Below are 25071 nucleotides of genomic sequence, written 5' to 3'. Positions count from 1 at the left end.
GTTTATGCCACTCTTTCCCTTTTCAGAGTTTGTATATTTCATGAAGTACATTTCTGTGTATGGTTTGAGGTTGTTTTGGAATATGGCTAGTCGTAGTCATGCTTTTAAAATTGATTTGAGTTTTGTGATATTAACTGCTTAAAAGGTTGAGTGCATGTTTTACAAGCATAATCATTAATGTGCAGCAAAGCCTGTATTACATTGATGTTTGCATCTGAACTTCACAGAGAATCTTTTAACTCCTTACTTAGTTGCCACCAGCACAAAAGGGCCCTTCCTCCAAGAAGACTTCTCATGCAAGTGGCAGCCAATCACAGTTCAGAATTTTCACATTCTTAGTTAGTGGTGATATGTCATTGTTGTAGCAAGTCTGGGTAATATAGTCTAATAAAGGGGAGACTTTGATGTGTCCATCTCTGGCCTCTTGACATTCTTCCTGCTTCTATCTGAAATTTTATTACGTTTCTCCTTTTTTTTCCTCATTTCTTTTTATAGGGTTTTGTTTTCATTGTTTTTGTTTTGTTTGTTTGCTCTCCTGTGTATATGTACACAATTGTGGATGCATGTTGTGTGTTTGTGCATTTTGTTAGAAGTCTTCAGCCTTTAGGAATACTAAATTCACATCTCGTTTTATTGGGTAAAAAAAACTAGTGAGTTCTAGTCTTGCTTCAGAAATGCTGCCAAAATAGTGAGGGATTGTTTGGTGCTTCTGGAGCAAAATTTGTTGTGTTTTAAAAAAATAGTTTTCTTGGGGAGAAGAGGATTTCTCTTATTTCTTATCTCAGCTATTGCAAAATAAAATGAAGTCAGATTGATTGGTATCTGTTTGTATCCTGTGCATTAGCCAAAGTTTGTAACTTTGGGTTTAGACAGCAGTCAGTAGGTCAGAGAGGTGATTGTAAGGAGCTGAATGTCTCGTAGGGTTCAGGTATTAACTCAGGGTTTTCTTCCTTGTACTGTCATAGCTGGCAGTGCGCAGTGGGTTGGGGTTCTTTGGTACTGGGAATAGAACCAGGACTTGGCACATGCCATGCAGGTGCTTCGCTTAAGCCCATATCCCGCTTGTCATCTTCTGCTCCCCCGTCAGAAAGCAGTGCTTTTCTCTCTTTGTTTACCTTTTGTCTTGAAGACAGACTATTTCAGGTGGATGTCAAATTGGAATAAATCTTACTGGTGTAGTGATTTGTAAATCTTGTCATGGGGATGAGATATCACAGGGGAAATGGCTCTTGCCCTGCTTGCTACCTGTTCTCAGTTGCCGGCTCTGATGTGGTCCTCAGAGTCCTCCCCGTCTTCCTCGAGTATTGCTGTGGTCGTGAGAGTTGGCTTTCTGCTAAAGTGCATGGACTGAGAGGATTTATTGTTTAGACAGTGTCTTAATTGGTGGACGATCATCCTAGAAGTGCAGTTCTAGTTGAATTATGAGTTCTTGAAGTTTGGCAGGTGTTGACATGACATGGTATGGATGCAGCCCACGTTCTATGTGAAGCCTGCTCTTCCTGCGGCTAGGCTTCTAGACTCATCCTCCATAGCATCTCTGGCGCTTTGATTCTGAGTGATGTTTATGAAGGCTAATAGTTTTTATGAGAAGTGTTTATTAGGAATGAAAAATTCAAATTTGGCTTTCTCTTTTTCATATTCCTTTATTCTTGGAGGCAGTTTCACTTAATACTATTAGGGAATCTAAGAAAAAGTTACCCGGGAAACTTTCTAGTGCCTGTCCCCTTTGAGTTGTCCCCCATCTCTGCCACTCCTCTCTAAAAAAGGCAAGGAAAACGGTCCAGAACCCAGTCACAAAATAAGCCAGTTTCATTGCTCATGATAAGTCAAGGTGCTTATTTGATTTTCTCTTCGTTCACCAGCCCTCTGACTTGGAGTTTCTGTTCATCTCTGGTTACAAAGATTTCTTTAGCTGAAAAATGCAGGAATCAAATGAGATGATCTTGGAGTTACATTTCTAAAATTCTGTGAATCCCTGAGATTTCATTTCCTTTTAAAATCCATGAATGATTTTCAGTTTTCTTTACATTAAATTTTCTTGCTTAGAGGCTGGAGCTGATAGTACAGTGGATAAGGCACTTGCCTTGCACATGGCTGGCCCAGTTCAGTCTCCTGTGCACTGCCAGGGGCATTCTCAGGTGCAGAGCTGGGGGTCTGCCCTGCATACTGCGTACTACTGGGGGTCAGCCCTTCGTACTGCTGGGGGTGGCCCTTCCAGGTTTTTTCCCCCCTTGCAATAGAGAATGAAGACAGGCTGAATATCATTTTCTTTAAGAAGAGGTTTAAAATTTGAGATTTGACTTACCTTTGTTATGCAGTACCATATTTCTCTTTAAGTAATCTTACTAAATAAAACAGGTTCTGTTTCAAATCATCTTCAAATGAAGTATTTTTTTTTTCCTTCCCGGAACTTTGAATGCATCTTTTTATGATAGACTTAATCTTTGGGAAGCTTATTTGTTGATTACATTTTAACATTTTAAAATTTTTGTGAGTTCAGAATTCATGTTACAATAGCATGGAATTATCACACTTTAAAAACCAAAGGTTCATATTGGACTCCTTATTAAGTTTGGGTATTATCAAAATTCTTATGTGGTAGAATAATGAGGATAGAAATATATAGGATGTACTTTTCTCAAGCACTTTCATAGCTAATGTGTCAAGAGTGCTTATAAAATTTTTAGGCAAATAAGAGGAATTGACGTACCTGGCCATGTCTTCATGCTCCTCTGAGAAGTTCTTGAAGGTGCCACTCTCTGCCTAGAGTTTATTTCTCTATCAGAGTTAATGACTCTGATACTCATGTCTAGAGATCTTGGCAAATAATTTAGAGTCTAATCATAGACCTTTCATGAATTTCACATGATGGTAATTTTTTAGAGCTCCAGAAAATTTTTGCTTTTTCTTCATTTTTGACTGTTTCTGCCTATTGATAATGCTGTTTGGAAATTGCAGTGGTTTTGGTGAAAAAGAAAACATGGAAAGTTAATATAAAATATTTCTGAGGTTGTTAATTTTCTGTTTTTTCTTTCCTTCCTGATGGGTTGGTTTCGTAGTCCAGATACTGCTTCTTGCCAGTCAGGCTGCAGCTTTCTAAGTGTAGCTCTGGGATTCTGCTCAGTTTGCTCAGTATTGCGGTCAGAAAATTTCTAAGAACTTCTCACCTTGTGCAAATGTGACTGATTTTTTGAATACGTATTTTAAGAAAAAATAACCAAAATGCGGATGTGTTTATTTCTGAACTTGCTATTGGCGATGGGTCCTTCTGCTGAAGTGTTGCTTACTGGACATGCCAAAGCATCTCAACAGCACGGCTCATCACAGATAGTCATGTTCAAACGCTGTTTTATGAAGTTATTTTTCAGACATACTGTTCTGTTTTGCACAGGGTGAGAATCTCTTAGGAAATTTTCTGATTGCCTTATATTTTTTATTTTTATTTTTTTTAAAGCTGTGTTATTTTTTAGTTCTTCATGCTTTGGAAGTAACAGTTGAAGAGAGGTGAGGAAAGTTTGTGAAAATTGGGATCGGTGATTAGCTGCCACCTGCCTGGGGTGTCTTCTGAGAGGAACTAACCTCTTTGTGGTGCTAGAACAAGGTCACTGGATTAAAAAAAGAACAGGTAATCATCTTATTCCTTGCCTGCAAAGTTCTGCTTTCAAACTGCTGAATGCACAGTGCTCCAGGGAGGATGACTCATCTTCATGGGCTGTGTCCAATTTCTTCCCCAGAAACGAGTAAAGTGGACTATGTCCTCTTCCAAGCCGCTACCGCCGTCATGGAAGCCGTGGTCCGGGAATGGATTCTCCTGGAGAAGGGCAGCATTGAGTCGCTGCGCACATTCCTTTTAACCTATGTCCTACAGAGGCCTAAGTAAGTGTGTGTGTGTGTGTGTGGGGGGGGGGGGGGGGGGAGGCGGCAGACCTTCCCTTTTCGAGGTGTGCGGGGGTGGGAGCTGCCCTTGGTTTCCGGATCAGATTGATGGCTGAGCTTTTGCTGGCAGTGGCTGTTTCAGTATGTGATGGACTTGGCCTTCTGTGTTTTTTTTGGTGCGAGGAGGCAGTGGTGGGCTCCCTAGTGCGCTCGGGGCATCCAGGGACCCCACTCCCAGTGATGCAGCCACTCAGTGCCAGACTCTGAGGGTGGTGCTGCTGCTCATTTGACCCTGGCAGCCTGCAGGCCTCAGCCTCCCCCAGCAGTGCTCCTCAGGGCACCCTGTGGTGTCAAACCAGGGTCGTCCACATGCTGAGCGTGTGCCTTTCCCTTTACCATCTTTCTGCCCCAGTGAAATAGGTTTTTTATTTAAATTTATGATAGTTTTTTTTAGCAATATGACAATTTTTTTATTTCTTCACAACCTAGTAATGTTTGTCACTATTTGTCTTGTTCAATAAAACCACCTTGGTACAAAGTTTTGTTTCTTTGGAAAAAATTGTGCTAATATTTTATTACTGAGTTCAGAGAATTTGAATTTTAAGTAAAACTTGGTTTGGAGTCAGTAAAATACTTGTTTTTTTGTGATTTTATTTATTTGTTTTTGGGCCACACCTTGCGTGCTCAGGGCTTACTCTTGGCTCTGCGCTCAGGGATCACTTTTGGCAGGCTCAGGGGACCATATTGGGTACCAGGGATCAAACCTGGATTGGCCGCATGCAAGGCACACACCCTACCTGGTGTACTATTGCTGTGGACCTCAGTAAAATTCTTCTTTTTTCTTTTTTTGTTTTTGGGTCACACCTGGCAATGCACGGGGGTTACTCCTGGCTCATGCGCTTAGGAATTACTCCTGGCTGTGCTCAGGTGCCAGTATGGGATGCTGGGAGTCGAACCCGGGTTGTCCGTGTGCAAGGCAAATGCCCTACCCACTGTGCTATCACTCCAGCCCCCAAATTCTTTATATTAGAAGATATTAGAAGATATATGTGATGCTTCCAGGACAGGGCAGAGGAAGGAAACCAAATACACACATGATAACTACTGCATACACCAAGTTCTGTTTTCAGGCAAGGCGGTCTCTGGGCTGGCACTGCAGTGCCGGGGTCCCGGGGCCTTTCCTGATAGTGTTCAGGCCGCGCTCAGCAGTGTTGGTGGCTGTGTAGCTCAGAGGAGAACCTCGGCCCTTGCACCTGCCACTTGAGCTACTTCCCTGGAGCTTGTGCTGAATACTTTTTGTGTAGATGTTTGTCGTCAAACTAACCATTGCTGTGTAATCATGAAGCTTTTATGATTAGGAATGTTGATTTAATGGCAGTAAACATGCATAAAACTTCTAAAATAATATTAAGTGTATTGTTACACCTTTTTTCTTACTAGCCATTCATTAGTAGCTTTTTAGTTTATAATCACGTCACGGTCCTCCCGTTGTTCATTGATTTGCTTGAGCGGGCCCAGTAACGTTGTGAGACTTGTTACTGTGTTTGGCATATCGAATACATCACGGGGAGCTTGCCAGGCTCTGCCATGCGGGCGAGATACTCTCGGTAGCTTGCCGGGCTCTCCGAGAGGGGTGGAGGAATCGAACTCGGGTCGGCCATGTTGGCTGCGTGCAAGGCAAACGCCCTACCGCTGTGCTATCGCTCCAGCCCTTGAGTTTATAATATTTAATAATAATTATGGGATTGACTTTAGCATTGAGTTAGGTTCTAATTGCCTTACATCAAGAAAATACAGGAGAAAAGCTCAAGTATATCTATGTATTCTGTAGATTATTCTATGTGTGATTGCATGAAATAGATATGGCTTAGTTTTTTCTGGTTCTAAACAAGTAAGAAAACTTATCCTGGTTTCAAAACTTTCTCTTCTCCTTCATACTGACTTTATTGATTTATTTACTTATTTAAAATTTAATTTGATGAGGTGATTATATCATATGCTATTTTATTTTATTTTTGGTTTTGGGGCCACACTTGGCGGTGTTCAGGACTTACTCCTTACTCTGTGCTCTAAATTTACACCTCATACAAAGGGACCGTATACAGTGTCAGGAATTATAAAACATAAAGTAGCTCAGAAGCTACTTTTGGATTGATTGTTAGGATACATATTGAAATAAATCACTTAAATAATTTCTTCTCAACTTACGATTAAAAAAAAACTTTCAATAGAGTTGGAGGAGTACAATGACTGCACTTGCACAGACCCTTCCTCTAGAAGTGGCTGAGTTAACAAATCTTACTTGGGGGAGAGGAGGTGGTGGTGAGAGCAAACACTCAGGGGTACTTAGACTCAGTTCCTTACACTTGTCCAGGGTTTGTTCTTGGTGGTGCCCAGGAGACCATGCAGTGTGGAGAGGGAACTTGGGTCTCTTGTATGCACAGCCAAGTGCGAGCTGCAACTCATGGTGCCCTCCCTCCGACCCACACCTGCGATGGTTTCTCTCTTACACATGCGAGTGCTAAAGCATGCATAGAAATCAGGGTACTTCGTCCTTAAACATCTCCCTCTGAATAACCTCATCTCAGCAACTGCTCTTTTATATAAGTGGCATATTTATAACACCAAGTATAAGTTGGATTCTCAGTCGAATCTCTGGTTATCTGATTGGTGTTATTTATATCCTTTTTCTCAATTGGAGGGTTTATTTATATTTTGGATTATACATTGTACTTAGTTGTCGTGTCTCTTTAGTTTCTCTTAATCTGCAATAATTTCTTTCTCTGTATTCCTGACAGTCACTTTTATTTTGTGTATTATCTTACGATATGGACTGGAGCCAAGTGAAATTTTTGGTGAACGGCATAGGTGGAGTGTTGCAGGCTCCCTGTAATAGACTTCTGCATACGTAATGCTGTGTATTTATGTCCCGTGTGCAATATTTTCCTTGGTATTTCCCCCTGAGATGAACTCCATAGGTAAAGGCCCTCCCGTTGATCGTCGATTTGCTCGAGCGGGCCCAGTAACGTCTCCATTGGAGACTTTGTTGTTACTGTGTCTGGCATATCGAATACTCTCGGTAGCTTGCCGGGCTCTCCGAGAGGGGCGGAGGAATCGAACTCGGGTCGGCCATGTTGGCCGCGTGTAAGGCGAACGCCCTACCCGCTGTGCTATCGCTCCAGCCCGAACTTCATAGATAGAGTTAAATGTTGGCTTACACTTCTGTTTTTTTCTTTTTACATTTGGGTACACTCCCTCCAGTTCCAGGCATGATGCCTGGGGGATCATGTGCTGGGGATCAGACCTGGGATGCACGATGGAAACAAGTGCCTTTAGAGCCATCATCCCCAGAAACTCAAGGGTATATGTTTCTTTGTGAGCCAAACTGGGAGTGCTCAGGGCTACTCCTGACTCCGCTCAGGGATCACTCCAGGCAGCAAGCGTTGCATATAATTGCCGTGCTGTCTCTCCAGCCTGCTAAGGATAAACATTGTTGAAAATATTCTAAGTCACTTTTTTGTAACAATGTAAAATACATCATTTTGTGTTTGCTAAAGGTTCAGGCTCCGGGTGGTTGGGAAAATGGGGACAGTGACAGAGTAAAGGTCACACTGGGGGAGTTGGTGTTGGAATATTGAATGCTTGTGACAAATGCATCATGGACAACTTAAACCACGGTGTTAAAAAGGCTAAGATCTTTTGCTGTCTATTAACCCTGTTACTTAATTGTTTTATGTAATACTTTTTCAGTATTGAGTACAGTAAATAATTTACTGTGTTGGGTATTATAAGAGTTAGATGTTAATTTTTGTGATATTAAGTTTATATAGTTTGTACTTTATAACTAACATTAAGTAAATGTTAATTAGTTATTTTCATAGTAACTTGTTATTTTTGTCAGATATTTAGAGATATTTAAATAGAGATATTAAACTAGCTTTATGATTTTGTCTAATAGTTGTAGTAAACATATAATTTTTTAGTAGTGTATTTGTAATTATTGTGGCCTTCCAAAAGTAGAAAACTCCTTGGGCGGGCACCTTATAACTTTCAGATTTTTATATAATTTATCTAACCTTGTAACAAATTTATAGGATGTCTGCATTTTTTTTGGTTAATGGATACTTCGATATGCCAGACACAGTAACAACAAAGTCTCCAATGGAGACGTTACTGGGCCCTCTTGAGCAAATCGAAGATCAACGGGATGGCCTTTACCTTTACCTTACCTTTAAATGGATACTTTAAATCTGCTTTGAAAGCATATTTTTTACTTTAGTCTTAAATTTTTTTTTTCCTTGACATTGTGGGGACATGATCATTCATCTGCATTAATGTTTAATATGTGATTCATGTGTCAGGCAAGGTGTGTGCATTGCTGTGCAATTGCATTAGCAATAGACTTACTGTGGCAGCTGATCTGGGATCAGACTAATCTGGTCCTAGGAGATGCTTCGAGCTCCCAGTGGGATTCTCAGACTTCCCAGGATACAAGTATTGTGCCAGGATCTGGGAGAAATCCAATCCACCTGTCATTCCCGGTGTGTGGAAGGAGTGAGATTGACTGGGGGCGTCAGCCTGTGATCTTTGAGGGACCTTAGGAGTCACAGTCCATCTCATTTATCCAAAGGGAATACTTTCCAGGGTGAAAGGAAGCACTGTATACAGAGACACATGCCTGTGCTTGCTGGCAGCAGGCCCCAGGAAAACGTGGCTGGGTTCCAGTGCTGAGAAGCCATCTGAAGAAGTTGGGATTTTGTCTATCCAAGGACACATGGTTGGTGTATGCTGCGGTTTTTAGAGGCTGCATTCGAAAGCTTGACTTGTTTCCTGAGCTTTCCCTTTGAGAAAAGGCTGTGAAAGGCAGTGAGTGTTCTGTGCCCTCACAATCCAGGGCTTTCCAGTACCATCAGCTCAGTCACCATGCTGACAGGAGACACATGCTTTTGAAAATATTACTTGGAACTTGTACATTTCCATAATGTTGCACCTTAGGTACATAGCATGTTGTTCTTCCACATAAAATAACTACTATAACTTCTGATTATAATTGATAATGACTTTTGGTGGACATAGGTATCAGTCTGGATTCACATCTTAATAGTGAAGTCTTAAAAATCTGACTCTTAGTGAATTTACTAAACTCTGAACACATATTTACTGAACACTTTTAAGCAACGTGTTAGTTGCGGAAAATTAGTTTGATAGTTTATTTATTTATTTTGGTTTTGGGGCCGTACCCTGGGGCGATGCTCTGGGATTACTCTTGACTCTCACTCAGAAATCACTCCTGGGAGTGCTTGGAGAATCATATAGGATGCCTGGACTTGAACCCAGGTCAACTGTGTGTGAGGCAAATGCCCTACCCACTGTACTATCTCTTTGGCCCCCAAGCACTAGTATTTTGAGTGCTCAGTAGCACTGTAGCACTGTAGCACTGTTCTCTCCCCCCCCCCCCCGCCCCCACCCCCATTCATCAATTTGCTCAAGCTGGCCTAATAATGTCTCCATTGTGATACTTGTTATTACTGTGTTTGGCATATCGCATATCGGATACGTCATGGGTAGCTTGCCAGGCTTTGCCGTGCAGGGGAGATACTTTTGGTAGCTTGCCGGGCTCGCCGAGAGGCGTGGAAGAATTGAACCTGGGTCAGCCGGGTAGGCCGCATGCAAGGCAAATGTCCTACTGACTGTGATATCACTCCAGCCCTGAGTGCTCAGTATGTTCAGTTTTAAGAACGTTTAATCTTTTTTTCCCTTTTAACGTTGGGGAGAGCAGAGAGATAGTAAAGGGGTAAGGTGTCTTGTATGTGGTTGACTCTCCATCAGCACCTCCAGTCATGTCCTGAGCTCCGCTGGGAGTGATTCCTTCTTGCCACTAGGTGTATCTCTCCCTCGACTTCAGTAATTAAAGATAAAAGGGAAGGATGTTTCTAGGAGTGCTGGGACCAGAGTGGCTAGGGGTCAGTCCTGGGGTTTCTTCACCTGACAGTTTGGTTCTGGCTCCCAGCTACCAGGGTTCAGTGTGCTTGGGACCGCCAGAGCTACACAAGTGTGGGGTGTCTTGGGAGGAGGACATGCAGTGCCAGAGACTGAACTCAGGGTGTCATGCATGGGCATGTGCTCTGTCCTGTTGAGCCACCCCCATCCCCCAAGAACGTTTACTCCTCATGACAGGCTTGGGTGCTCTCTGCAGGAGCTTGTGCCATCCTCAGATGCAGGCAGATAGTGAATGTCTTTGACTTGAGGTATTATTGTAAGAACTTTGGGAACATTTTCGAATTAGATTCATGTCGATGTTTTCACAGTGCCTTTTTATGTTTTACAGCCTCCAAAAATATGTTCGGGAACAGATTCTCTTAGCAGTAGCAGTGATCGTAAAACGAGGATCCTTAGATAAATCAATTGACTGCAAAAGCATTTTTCATGAAGTCAGCCAATTGATAAGTAGTGGCAATCCGACTGTGGTAAGTATTCTATTTATTTACAAATGCTGTAAATTTTTATTTTGTGTTGTATAAGTACTGTAGTGACAGTATTAGGTTTTCTACATTAATGGAAAAGTTCAAAGAGATCAAGCAAGTTTTACTTGGTTGTATTTTAGTCTTTTGCTTTCATTTGATTTGTTTTTTCATATTATGAATTTTAATGGTATAAAATGAGTTAAATTAATAAAGCATGATATTTTAAATTCATTAGACTATATGATACTCTTATTTGTAATTTTTTTAGAAAAGCATAATTTTAACCTCTCCTTGAACATTTCCTTCCATCTCTAATAAGTCATTGAAAACTATTATAATAAATCATTGAAAACAATTAGTGATAATGTTGGAATAAAATAATATATTTTACTTAACTGCTAATCTAATCTAGGTCAAAGTATTCTGTCACTTTCAGATATTAATGTCAGAGAACCAATTTGAGAATAATTATTCTTGACTGAATCTGAGGAGCCTGAATTGTCCCCCTCCCCCTTTTAATATGTCTTTTAAGAATCGAGTTGTGGAACCAGAGAGATAGCACAGGAGTAAGGCCCCAAAAGCAAAACAGAACTTTAAAAACAAAAACAAAAACAAATCCAAATAGAACTAGAGCGTGAGGTCCTTGTCATTCTGTTAGAGGAGTTGGTGGTCGTGGGGATGGTTGACTGTGAGCCTTGATTACTCTGTTGATGTATGCGAGTGTGGAATGATGGTTATAGGTAATACTGGGCTGTTTAGATTCCTCGATGTTAAATCTTTAAATGGTTTGATGAATCTTTCACATGCCATGTATGTCTTGTTAAATATATCCGTGCAGGTTCACATGCTTCTTCACTGTCTTTAAGCACTGAGCAGCATCAGTGAGTGCCGTGGCTCTGAGGATTTGTTAGATAATATGAGGTTATAGTAGGCTGTAGTCTGTTTTAGGAGGGCCGAGGGACATTTGTGCCCTCACTTCTGCTGTCGCCTCTAGCCAGCTGGAACCCCAGGGTCTTGGCTGAAGAAATACCTAAATAAGTATTCCTTTGGAACTTTCAATAGGGTCCTGGGCAGGGTCTTTTGACTTTTCTTTTGGATTGTCCCCAAAGGCCACAGTGGTCCTGTTTTGCATGTTTTCATGAGTTGTAATAAATTGTCTGTATCAATCACCTACCATCAGTCAATATACAATATTTCTATCTGTAGCTTTAAAAAATCATGTGATAGGTGTTCTGCCACTTTTCTGGCAGATGCTTCCAGAGCAGGGATGTCCAGTAGAACTCATTCTGGAACTGGTATTCTGTGCCTGTGCTCTATAATGGAGAACTGCTGCTTTGGGTACATGTAACTTTTGAGCATCTGAAATGTGAGTGGCTTGGCTGAAGAACTGGATTTTTGTTTTACTTAATTCTACTTAAACTCAAATGACTGAATGCCATACGTAGCTATGACAGCCATATTGGACATAGTCTAGACTTGGATAATCCAGAGGTTTGATTTTTTTTTTCAGGAATGTTTATTGAGACAACTTGATTTACTAAGTTGTTCATCATAGACTTGTTTCCGCATACACATTCCCACACCAATCCCACCATCACTGCCCTCCTCCCCATTCTCCAGGTCTTCTCTCACCGTCGCCTGTGCCCTTGGCAGGCATAGGAGAAATTTATTCCATGTTACTTGGTATGAAATAGCATGAAGGAATGGGATGTAGAATTATCAGAAAGTAGATCAGTGAAAATCAGTGATGATTTGTTGCTATATGTTTTTAACCTTTCTTGATCTGGTAGAGGACAACCATATGCAGCATTAGTGAGTGCCATACTCAGTGCCAGGTGAGGGGAAGTTTCTCCTGTCATTTAAAGGAGCTCTTGTAACACTTCTTGCAAACCTGGTTCAAAGCTACAAATTCTCTAAGCTGTTGCCAGTCTGTGAAGCTCTATAGTTCTTCAAATTCAAATGATAATCTAGCTGGATAGAGTATTCTTGACAAGGTGTTCATATTGTTAAGGTTTTGTACTATATCCTTATTCTTCTGGCTCATGAAGTCTCATTTGATAGACCTGCTGTACATTTTATGGATTTTTCTTTATACATGTTTATGTTCCTTTCTTGATCTTGCTGCATTCAGCATTCTATTTTTTTTGTTGGATTTTGTTGTTTTGAATGTGTCCTGGAGATTTATCTTTTGTTCAGCTGCTTTTGTTCTGCTTTTCAGAACTTCTGTTGACTTTTTTGTTACATACCATGTTCGTTCTTCATTTCTGTCATTTCTTATTGTGTTTTTTTTCATTTCTACTCATACTTTTTTCTGCTTTGTTGACTACCTATTGTTACTTTGAGCTCATTGAACATCCTCATTATAGTGTCACTAAAGACTGCCTGAGGATTTGCTGGTGGTGGTTGTGTCTTTGGTGATACTATTTTCGCTCGTGGAGCTTGGTGGCTTCCCCATTCGTTTTCTGGTGTTCTTGCTGTGCTGGTGATGAGTGCTTGGAGGTGCCCCTCTGGAAGATGCTGAGGGATTAAGCGGGAGATTGCTCTCTGTCCTTTCTGCCGTCCTTACAGAATGACAGGAAGAATAGGGGGAGCAGTGTGTAATTTGTTGAGTAGAGATGTCACAATGCTGCGTAAGTGTCGGCCCTCTTTAGGTGCTGTGATGTGGGCTCATACTGTGGCGCAGGTTGGGTGTGGAGGCTGCTGGGACCCACCTGGTAGGGGCAGCTCCAGTGATGTCAACCAGAGGCGACTGTGCCTGGGATGGTGGGACAGGCCCAGTGATAGCGGCTGGAGACAGCCTCACCTAGGAGTGGAGCTGCAAGCATAACGCTAGGCTCAAAGTTTTAATTTATCGTCCTTTTCACTTAATTGCAATACTTTAAAATTTATATTAGACAGCTTTTTTGGGGGGGTTTCGTTTTATTTTTGGTTTGTACCTGGCAATGCTGAGGGCTTCCTCCTGACTTTGTGCTCGAGAATTGCTCCTGGCAGAGCTTAGGGGACCATATGGGATACTGGGGATTAAACTCAGGCTGGCTGGGTATAAGGCAAACATTCTTCCTGATGTACTAAAACTGTGGCCCCCTGACAACTTTTATTTATTTTTAATTCTAACCTTACTAGAGCCTTGGTATAACCTTGCCAGTATCCTAAATTTATAATTCACCCATATCCTAACTTTAATTCTCAACTTCTATCATGGCTAAACCTGAGCCCTAACTCCTAACTCTTTCTTTCCTTTGCTTTTAAAATTTTTTTTTATTTGGACTGCACCTGGCGATACTGAAGGGTTATTACTGGCTTTGCACTTAGGAATCACTCATGGCAGTGCTGGGGATTGAACCCGGGTCCACTATGTGCAAGGCAGTTGCCTTCCCCGCTTGCCCTGGCCCACTTCCTTCTCCTCCCTCTCCCTCCATCCTCTTAGCCATACCCTGCCTAGCCTATTAGTTACCCCAAATTTATCATTTACCTCACTTTAACTTTCATTCTGTTTCTACCATAGCACTGTAGCACTGTAGCACGGTCCTCCCGTTGTTCATCAATTTGCTCGAGTGGGCACTAGTTACGTCTCACAACAAATTGTTAGACTTGTTACTGTGTTTGGCATATTGAGTACGTCACGGGGAGCTTCCCAGGCTTTGCCATGCGGGCAAGGTACTCTCGGTAGCTTGCCGGGCTCTCCGAGAGGGGCAGAGGAATCGACCCCAGGTCAGCTATGTTGACTTCATGCAAGGCAAACACCTTACCTGCCGTGCTATTGCTCTAGCCTATAGCCATCACTAAAACCTTACTCTAAGCTTATTCCTTACCCTTACCCTGGTTTTGTCCTAACACTACCACTTGCTCTAAATTTCCCTTAACTTCTACACCCTAACTTCCAAACTGAACCCTAAACCTAACTCTAATCCTAATCTTAAACCTTCCCATAGCCGTGGCCTAACATTACCAATTACCTTAAATTTAGTGTTCAACCTCACCCTCTTCAAAACTAACATCTTGTAAAAAATGCATGTTTGAGTCATTAGGTTCCAAGGAGCCATTGTGGCTTTATGGAGTGAAAAATTATCCTTAAGATCATCCCCCCAAAAGATGCTGTTTCAAACTTTTTGAGGTAGGTATTTGAAGAACTAGTCATTGTGTGTCTTACATGCACCTGGTTGGGTTTGATCCCTGACACCCCATATGGTCACTCAAGCATCACAAGGAGTGATCCCTGAGCACCGATGGATGTGGCCCAAAAGCCAAACTAAATGAAAGAAGAAAAAAAAACAGAAGAAAAAAAATTTTTTTTTTTCTGGTCACACCCAGTGATGCTCAGGGCTTACTCCTGGCTCTGCACTCAGGAATTATTTCCGACTGTGCTTGGGGGACCATATGGGATGCCAGTTATTGAACCTGGATCAGCTGAGTGCAAGGCAAACACCATCCCCACTGTGCTGTCGCTCTGTCATTGTCACTGTCACTGTCCTCCTGTTCATCGATTGCTAAAAAAAATTTTTTTTTGAGATAATAATTTTATTGAATATTTTTCTTGTATTTCCTGCCCTTCATTTAAACATCGTGGTTTATAAAGTTGTTTATAATCTATTTGTTACAGGTTTTAAATATCCCAAAATAACACCAAAAACACCACCATTGTGACCTTCCATCCACCATTGTTCCCATTTTCTCAACCATCCCCCAAGATTGCTTCTTTCACAAGCAGAAAATAATCTTTCTTTCTTTCTTTCTTTCTTTCTTTCTTTCTTTCTTTCTTTCTTTTTCATTTTTATTAGTGAGACACCATGAGGTACAGTTGTAGACTTACAAATTTTTGTGCTTGGGTTTCAATTGTACAATGATCAAATACCCATCCCTCCACCAGTGCCCATTTCCAACCACCACGGATCCCAGTATCCCTCCCACCCTCTTTCTTTATTTCTTTCTTTTTTTTTTTTTTTTTTTTGCTTTTTGTGCATCACCCAGTGATGCACAAGGGTTACTCCTGGTTTTGCACTCAGGAATTACTCCTGGCGGTGCTCAGGGGACCATATGGGATGCTGGGAGTCGAACCTGGGTCGGCCACATGCAAGGCAAACGCCCTACCTGATGTGCTATCGCTCCAGCCCCTGTTTATATTTCTTGTTAGAACTAAATGACTGATGGATTTATCAAAAAATACAAATACATAGGTAAAAAAATTTTTTATGGAAAAATTTGCAGTATTTCACCACAGGGACATTAAATCCTTGGCTGAGGATTTAATGAGTGATTTGTTGCTAGTTGAACCTTCTGTGATAATGTTTCTGCTTATTGAGCTTAATTGGCTTTTATGTTACTTTCCTATAAAATTTGGTGCACACCTACTGGGTTGTCAGTATTGTCAGGTTAGAGATGTTGCACCCTGTGAATGTGGCGGGCACTCCAGGAATTGCAGAATGTTTAACTGGGCCACGAATTTACATGGTTGTGAGTTTATATGGCAGCATTTGTGGGATATGGGTGTGTTGACAAGGACTTCAAGAAGAATGTGGGGGCGTGTGAGGGGAGGCTACCTGACCCCACTCCTAAGACCCCCGAGTTCGCAGCCTTAAGACCAGTGTATCTGGGATTTTTGACAGTTTGGCGTCTCTGCCGAGCTCTCTTGTGGGCCAGTGGGGTGGGGCCATTGATGTAGCTGCCATGACAGCAGCTGTGGGGTGTGAGTGCAGCTGCTGGGGCTGCAGCAAGGCCAACACTAGGCCCTCGGCCCACCCCTCTCCTGAGGGTGTGCCAGTTTCCAACCAGGAGACCTATGTACCCGTGAATTGAACCTTTGTAGCGATTCAAAGCATCCCTGTCAAAATACTAATGGTGTTTTCCAAGAACAGACAATGCTAAAATACAGAATCACAAAATTTTCTCAGTAGCCACAGTGCTTCTGGGAGAAAAAACAGAAAAGGGAGGGATCATTTTCTCTGACTTATACAATATTACAAAATAATGCAAAGGTATTGCAACAGAAATAGGCACACAGACAGACGGAATGGACTGGACAGTCCCAGCGGGCGTGGCTCAAGGCCTGGAGCGTGCCGAGAAGGGTGGACCCCTGCCTTTGGTACCTGGGCTGCCTGCTCCTTGGAGCACCGCCTGATGGCACCCAGCCATCACTCCTGAGCTCGAGTTGACAGCACAGTTACGGGCCTGAGCCCCCTGCGTGTCCCTAAGCATGCTTTGGAGGCCCCTCTCCCGCCCCAGACAGGTGAGCTGGAGATACGCTCACTCATACAAGCACATCTGTGACAAAGGGGTCAGGTCTGAATCCATGCAGTAAAGAAAAAAGCCTTCTTTACAAATGTCATACGACAGCCTTACTGACATTTAACATCATATATAAAACTGAACTAAAAATTGACCAGATATTAAAAATTGACCATCAGATATTAGTTTTGAGGAATATGTCTTTTGAAATTTAATTAAACAATTTTTTATTAAGTAGTTCACAGTATTTGATTACATTTGATATTTGAAAACCAATCCTACCACCATATTTCAAATGTTTCCATCTCGAAACCCAACTGCTGTCCCAAAGCAAAACCGAAATAATTTGTTTGTTGTGAAAAACCGTTGAAAATGCTCCAAAAAAAGTTTCCTTAGAGGAAGGAGTGTGGAGATTGTTGTATTTCACCTAGGGGCTATTAAGCACTTCTGTAAGAGATCACTAACGTGTTAAAGCTTGAGCCTTGTGTGATTTTGTGTATATATATATATATATATATATATATATCTGTACCACAAAAAGAAATGGCAGCCTGGTCACTGGGAGACGATGAATGTGTATTGTATCTGACAAGGGGTCAGCATCTACAATAAATGAAGAATCCATACTAAACAACTGAAAAACAGGCAACTGATCAAAAAATGTGCTCCAGAGTATAAGAGACATTTGTCCAAAGATGATAGCCAGTGACCCACAGCATGAAAAAATGACAGTGGTAGAAAAATCTAAATCCAAATCACAGTGAGATACCATCCCATATCATGAGAGCAGCTCACACCAGAAAGATTGGAATGGAGTAGTGCTGGGCCAGGGTGCGAGATGAAGGGCCACCAGCGAGCTGGTGGGAACGGTGATCAGTGCAGCTCCTCCAGAACACATTGACGGAGCTTTCAAAAATAACATGAGCACTGTAGGAGGTGGCAGCACCTCTCTTGGGCATTTTCACAGGCGCCGCAAAAACACTGACCGATATGTACAGCCTGTTACTGGACAGTGACATCACTCACGGTGGCTTAAGAATGAAGGAGATGACTGGATAGGAATGGGACAGACCGGAGTCTGCTCTGCCTTTGGAGAGAGATGAGCTCGTGCCTTTGGGGTAGAGTGAAACAAGTGGGTGTGAGTAAAGCAAGCAAGTTGCTGGTGAAATAAAACCGGCTCTGAGACTTGTCGGAAACTGTTGTTTATTGAAAGGATCGGAGTGCAGGTGAGTAGGAGCGAGTCGGGGATCTGATTGGCAGTGGAAGTACACTGGAACCACAGTGATAGGTATGAGAAGTCGAATGTACATAAGGAGGTGAGACGCTAATCCCCTAAAATTCCATAATATTATAACGTGATGATATAATACAACTTTAAAATGAAAAATTTTATCTTATGTGGCTTGTGATCTGGCACTGCTCCTTGCTTTGTCCTTGAGCCTTGCTCTTGGCCGGGCTGGGGTGGGGGTCATGCAGTGGTGGGGACTGAGCTTGGGCTTCCTGCAGGCACAACATGCACGCGAGCCCTGACCACTTAAAATAAAAATGGGGGAAAAGTGATTGGGAAGCTACTTTGTATTTATATTAGACTTTGTCAGATGATAAAACTCTGACGTGGTCTCCTAATTCTGAAGAAGGGATTTGCTCTCGATGCTGCTCAGTTCTCCTTGTTGCAATATTAATGGAATAACAGTTGTTTTGTTCCTTGTGGATTTTGTCAGGGTTTGTTTCCTGGGCATGTACATACAGCCCAGTGGTGACTGTCACAGTTAGTGAGATAAAAATGAATAAATGGGCTGGGGTAGGATAACCCAGTGGGCTGGAGCACATGCTTTCCTGGCACTGGGGTGTGAGCCCCTAGCACTGAACTGAACTCTTGTAGGTGTGACCAAAAAATCCAACATGCAAGTTTATTTTTTTTTTAAAGGCAAAAATGGGGCTGGAGTGATAGCACAGCAGGTAGGGCATTTGCCTTGCATGCAGCCAACTCGGGTTCGATTCCCAGCATCCTATATGATCCCCTGAGTACCATCAGTAGTAATTGGCAGATGTGGACCCCCCCCCCCCCCCCGTCCCCAGAAATAAAAGCAAAAATATTTATTTATTTAAAGTAAATGAGTCAGAAGCAATAGTAAGATTTGGAACTAAGGCTGCTGGGTTTTTTTTTTTTTTTGGTGTTTTGGGTTACACCCGGTGATGCACAGGGGTTACTCCTGGTTCTGCTCTCAGGAGTTACTCCAGGGTGCCCAGGTGACCATATGGGATGCTGGGAATCGAACCTGGGTATGCCGTGTGCAAGGCAAACATCCTACCCTCTGTGCTATCTCTCCAGCCCCAAGGCTGCATCTTTTAACTGGAATTAAGTTATGACATGGCTAAGGATGTACTATCCAGTGATATTCTGTGGTGAAGTTGGCAGGCTCAAGAGTTTTGGCCAGTATTTAAGAACTTAACCCCAATTGTGGGTGTCACTGTGCTTATGTTTAATGCCTTTTCCTTGGTTATTTTGGTGACTGTTTGCTGAAACTTCAGTATTATCATAGTATTTCTGCAGCTGGCTTTCATTTCCCAGGAGTAGGATTTTTTGAGCCCCAGAGGATGCTGTTGAGATGTAGCCTTACCCTAGGAAATAAGCACTCAAGAAACTGTGCTCTCCACTGCCTTTCCCTGTGGGTAATCTGACCCAACTCAAGAAATAGTCCCTAATGCAACCTGGCAATTGGATTTTTTTTTTTTTTAAGCCACTGATGTTCTTAAGAATGATTGGAACAGATGTATCTGTTTAGAGAAGATTTTGCTCTATTCATAGTACATACACTTTGAGAGTAGTGGATAAATTTAATGTCCCCATGAAGTTATTCCTTAGCGGAAAGATACTCCTTAAAGTTGACTTTCTACTAACAGGACTGAACGTGCACATTCAGCAGGTCTTAAAAAAATGAGGTTGCAGAGCCATAAAGCATTAAAAAAATCTTCCTCTCTATCTCAGACTATTTAAGAATTTTGGGGATTATTACAATTTTCTTAGCTTAGACATACGAAGCAGTGGAAGAAAGGTTTAAAATTTTGATAAGCAGTGACTGGAGCAATAACACAGCAGGGAGGGCTCTTCCCTTGCATGCTGCCAACCAGGGTTCAATTCACAGCATCCCATATAGTCCCCCGAGCCCACCAGGAGTGACTCCTGAGTACGTAGCTAGGAATACAGAGCACAGCCAAGTGTGGCCCAAAAACAAAAAAAGAATTTTTTTTTTTGATGAAACAAGAAGAATGATTGAATAATATTGACTAGAAACTTAAGGTAATCTTGGAAGATATTTGAAGAGATGACGGTGGATTTTTATTGATAAAAGAGAAGTTGACCTCATAAATTAAGTTAGGTAAATTTCTTTTCATGCCTTGTTTGAGAATCATGCTTTTCGTTACCCTTCACTGGGCAGCATCTTTTTCTGCGTGTTCTAAGAATATTTATTTTTGGTAGTTTATTCCTTTTGTCCTTTTCAGTCATCTTCATGTAGGTGTTTACCTACTCATAAGTAAGTTTACAGCCAGTATACTCACCCACTACACTGATTTTGGTATTGAAGTTGAAATCCCAACTTGTTACTGTCTGATATGAGCAAATTATTTTAGAACTCTTGGCCTGGATTTACTAATCTGTAAAATAATTGTGATCCCCCTCTTCCTCTGTGAGAGCTGTGGATGAGGGATATGGTGTTGAGTGCATTTGGACATTTCACAAGTTGCTTCTCTCCTATGGCTCTTACAGTGGTTTCCTAATAGAATGTGGGGACATCAACTATATCACATCAGCTCTTTTTCTTCTTTCCGTTTTTGGGGAATTGAGTGGGGAGATTGAGCCATATCCAGTGGTGCTCTCAGGCTACTCCTGGCTTGGTGCATGCTCAGGGATTGTTTCTGACAGTGCTTGGAAATTGAACCCAGACTTCCTGCTTACAGGAGGAGGAAGATATTTAAAAAATCCAGGCCTTAATGCTCAGGAAATATTGAGCAATGTTTCCTGCCCTGAACTTTTTAAAAATAAATGAATAAATGAATAAGTTAAATCAGAAGATAAGTATGCTTATTATTTGGAAAAGGCTATATGGTACATATGATACAATAAATGTATTTATTTCATCTTATGGATGAAAACTCTTTGTATATTTTAAAAGTATAGGTGTCTCTGTGTAGCTGACATTAACTTGCATTTAAGTGCTTTTTAAAATACGCTGCAGTCTTGGTTCTTTATAGAGACTGTCACAGAAAAATGCCTAACTTATAAGGAACTTAGATTTTTCACAGTTTTTCATGTATCATGATGTATGCTTCGTGTAGCCCTGTGTGTGCCTATTAAACAATATGTTGTTTCCTGCCTGTGTTTGTGGACAGCCGTTTTCTTCCATGGATATAAAGATTGCCATGTTACTTCGTCTTGGTGTACGATCCTGCCAAACCCACTTGACTGATTTGAGATGGATAGACAGGAGTCTTTATTTCCTAAGGAAAATGTTTTTACATCTAAGCCGAATTTTTAACTACTTCATGCTTGTTTTATTTCCTTCATAGTAGTAGGCATTTTAAAGCTGCTTAATATAGCATTTGAACCTCCTTTCTTCCTCTTAGCCATGCTAGAGAGAAGTGGGTGAGAAATTCACTTGTCTGTGGCAGTGCTGCCCCTGGATGTGATAGCCGCCTAATCTCTCTTATCACAATTCTCATTGATGTTTGCTTAGAAGAGCAGCTGGAAGTCTGCCTTGTGTATGGCAACCTTTCATAAAGTTTATTCTTGGTAATAAAGCTGCTGGGGTAAGAGCCAGGCTATTCTAAGAGACAATCCTCTCTCTGAACAAGAGTATTTGATTTTGTCAGCTGGAGCTAGTGTTTGAGTGTTTTGTGCTTGTGAGCTAAGGTGGTGAGTAAGGCAAAGCTATCTCTGAGGGGTTTTTATTTTCACTATTATGAAACTAATGGCTTTTATTGGAAGTGGCAAAGCTGCTAGGAGACAATTTTTAAAAAGTGAATGGATTTGTGAATTTCATGGTATTTCAATGAAAGAAGACTTGTAAGATTCTTGAAAAACTGAGAATTTATTGCATTTTTTGTTTTATACATTTAAATTTTCTTCTTGAAGTTTAACAAACAGTAAAAACTTAGGGAACACAGCATGCATTCATTTTTTATTTTCCCTTGTGTTAGTACATTTTAGATATGCAATTTAAACATTTTAAGATTAATTCATCTTAGATAGCACCTATCAAGCATCTATATTTTTATTCCTCTATTTTCATTGATGATTTGTAATTTTTATTTGATGGAAGGCAAACAAGTCAAGAAGTACCACCAAAAAAGCCAAAATAGATTTTTCTTTTATACTGACAAAAGTACTATTGATACATTCACCTTGACTTTTAACCTGCTGTTTCACATGGTAATAAATATACATTATCTAATTTGAACAATCATGAATTAGGTTAGGCACAGCTAGTAATGATGAGAAGGTGAAAACGAGATGAAGAAGATTGCATGACCTGCTCTAGGGTGGTAGTTCTTGAGCCAGAGATTTTACATCTTTGAACAGTAAGAGTCTTGTACTGAAATCTTGAGAGGATCTGCAGTGTTTTTATTTAAAATCCATTTTGGATATAATTTAATTCCTTTATTAACTTGCTTTTTTACTTATCAGAAGTCAAAAATACACTTCAGGACAGTTCATGGGATTGTTAGCAGCAGTGAGTGATAGACTCCAGCAGAGTCTGATCAAGAGAAATTGTGGCGCTAATGTCAGAAAATACTGGGCCCTAGTGCACTTTATCCAGCTGCCTCAAGCCCACTGCATGTTGGTAGATTTCAAATAATTGCTTTATGAAGTTTTGTCAGAAATCTTTTGGAAAAGTCTGCATGAGGTGCATGTCATTAAAAATGCTTTTGGGGTTTTCAGTTACTGAAGTAGGACCGTGCTGACTCTCAGATGTGTACTGCAGGCCTTTCACCATCCTTGACTGCATGTTAGACTGTCCAGCCTGCTGCTCAGAGGGTCTGCTTTGGTTGGATTCCGTTGGAATTTGCCATTGTGGTTCTCCTGAACGGCTGGAGTTTCTGACCCACGTGTCATGCTGCTGTGTGTAGATGAGAAGTCATATCTCACCCTGCAGCCCAGAGCAGTGTGTCAGTAGGGGGTCGGCGTTCCTGTGAGCCGCAGAGCAGCCGAGCCTGCTAGGGTAAGGGGCTTCTCACAGCAGGGTGGAGGTTTGTTTCTGCCTCTCCATGCTTTAGGAGTTGGCCTTTTTTCTCCCTTTTGACTTCTTCCTTGCCATGCTGGTTACAATATCATGCACGGCCCTGCAAGGGACTTTGTAAAAATAGTAAGATTTACTTGACAATTCTGAGAATGAATGAACGTTGGGAAATGAATCTTAGGCCTACACACAGCATGTTGAACTCCTTGTGAGTAGGGAAATCCTTTTGTTGATAGTGTGCCGTGCTTTAACTTCTTAATGTATTATTGGTGCTTAATTATTCACTCTTCAGGGACCCTAGTAAAAAGTGTGTGATAATGTTTATGATGCTAGCCTCTTACCAAATTAAGAAGAGAGAAGGTTTCTTGATACCTTTTAATGATATATTTAATGACAATATTTTACTGAATTTTAACTCTTTGAAAGGCGATCATTTTAGATAGGTTAGAAGCCAGAGTATTTGATTCTTGGTAATATTTCTAGCCAGGCTCCATAATTTATTTTTAGGTTGTTTCTTAAGTACTTGAGCAGTAAATTAGAAAAGAATATGCTTTAGTAATTTTATCTTTAATTCATAGGAGTAAAGTGGAGGAATTATACCGTGAAATAGTGCATGTGGGTGCTAGCTGTGAATGTATACTTGGCATTAATGTGCGGGGAAACTGTGTCTCCCATTTCAGAGGGACACAGCAATCGCTTCTGGTTGGCAATTTTGTCTTCTCTATACTTCTTCATTTTCCTAAGATAAAGGTAGTGTTTTCATAGGAAGAAAAGCGATTTGAAGGCAGAGTGTACACTTGTTCAGCAAGCTCAGTGTCTGCTGAAAGAATGTGCTCTGTTCTGTTCCTGGACAGGTATGAAAGCTCTGGCTTTTCAGGGCTGACTTGTGCTTTGCTAGGGTGACAGTGTGAGTTGCTAGGGCCCTTGTTATTCTGTTGAAGTGAGTCATTAGGGAGGCTTTGACTTTTTAAGGATTCTTACTTTTAGGCATGGGGGAAGTAAGGCTGTGGTGAGGGGCCACTGGGTTTGACCTTGGTGGCCCAGCAGCCTGCTGCCCTGAGGCTTAAGCATTTGGCATGCAGTGCCCTGTGGCTTGGTTGGGGACTGCTGGGTGGCCCTGTCCCCTCCAGACCTCCTTATGCCCCCTGTCTTGTTTGTTTTGCAGTGAATATAATTTGTCATTCATAGGAAGATGACGCAAAACGTTACATATAATTTGTAGGAATAAGTTTGTGTTCAGTGAGTGTTTCTTGGTTCTTGCGTGTTTTGGTATAGATAGTATATAAATTTTGTTTTCAGTAGGTTATCATGTGAGATTTTGAAGAGATTTCCTGTACTTAATTTTTCTTAAATACCCATAATATTCTGTTGACTTCAGTATAATTTTAAAAGGGTAGTGAAATGCTGAGACTGTAAGACATTAGAATGTGGGATACAAATACTGCTTTCAGAGTCATAAGATCTTATAGTGTTAAGGTGTTAAATCTCTGAGTTAATTTTCTTCATAGAATCATTCTTACTTTTCCCACTGAAGCCTAGCTATATTTAAAAATTATATTCATAGTTACCCCCAGTGTAAATACATATGCAGTGATATGGTGATTTGTGCTTTAATTATTGAACACCATTTTAAAATAAGTCACTTTTTAAAACTACAACTTGGCTAATAAATGAAGGAATTGAATTTGATGTGTTTGTAAGATCTCCTTCAAGTAAAATGAGTTTACTATGCAAGGAGCTGCTTCCTTTGTAAGGGCTCTTCTTGGTTTCTCAGATGGGTCTTTTCCTCTGTGGGCGTAGGAGGCCGTGAAGGCATGAACGGAGCACACTTCTCTGGCATCTGTGGGAGGGAGGGCACCCTGAAGGGAAACACAGAGTGGGGTACGCAGGTGGCTGTGCACTCTAAGGTATGTGATTGTTAACAGTATCTTTGGTCTCTGCTGCTGTCACAGATTATCTGGGGGGTTGCATCTATTCCCTGCTGGGGCTTGATGGGGAAAGCAGAGAAGCCCTGACATATGACTTATATAGTCTAGCCTAGTTTATTGGAAATTAAGAAGCAAATAGGAACTTAGTTCTCTTTTTAGAATTTTATGGGGAAATTTCAGGTACATGCACAGACAGATAATATGTTGGCCACCTGCTCAGTGGTCATTAAACCTCATCAACTTGTGTTGGTCTTAAGATGTTAATTTTATCTATGTTTGCTAAGATGTGCGGATAAGCATCTTGTAAGGTCAAGGTACTGACATCAGAAGCATTTCTGAACA

General features: G+C 41.3%; 1 protein-coding gene across 1 annotated transcript in view; it reads left to right on the top strand.

The window, feature by feature from the left end:
* The window catches only part of XPO4 (exportin 4), a 116105-nt gene that overhangs the window by 16768 nt on the left and 74266 nt on the right, over positions 1-25071 (top strand). Inside the window, exons 3-4 of the mRNA XM_056133016.1 lie at positions 3735-3876; positions 10205-10343. Of these exons, the coding sequence (XP_055988991.1) occupies positions 3735-3876; positions 10205-10343 (281 nt within the window). The remainder of the gene's footprint in view (positions 1-3734; positions 3877-10204; positions 10344-25071) is intronic.

This window comes from Sorex fumeus, unplaced genomic scaffold, assembly GCF_029834395.1.
Source record: "Sorex fumeus unplaced genomic scaffold, SorFum_2.1 ptg000095l, whole genome shotgun sequence".
Lineage (NCBI taxonomy): Eukaryota > Metazoa > Chordata > Mammalia > Eulipotyphla > Soricidae > Sorex > Sorex fumeus.
This window is presented reverse-complemented; position numbering and strand designations above follow the sequence as displayed.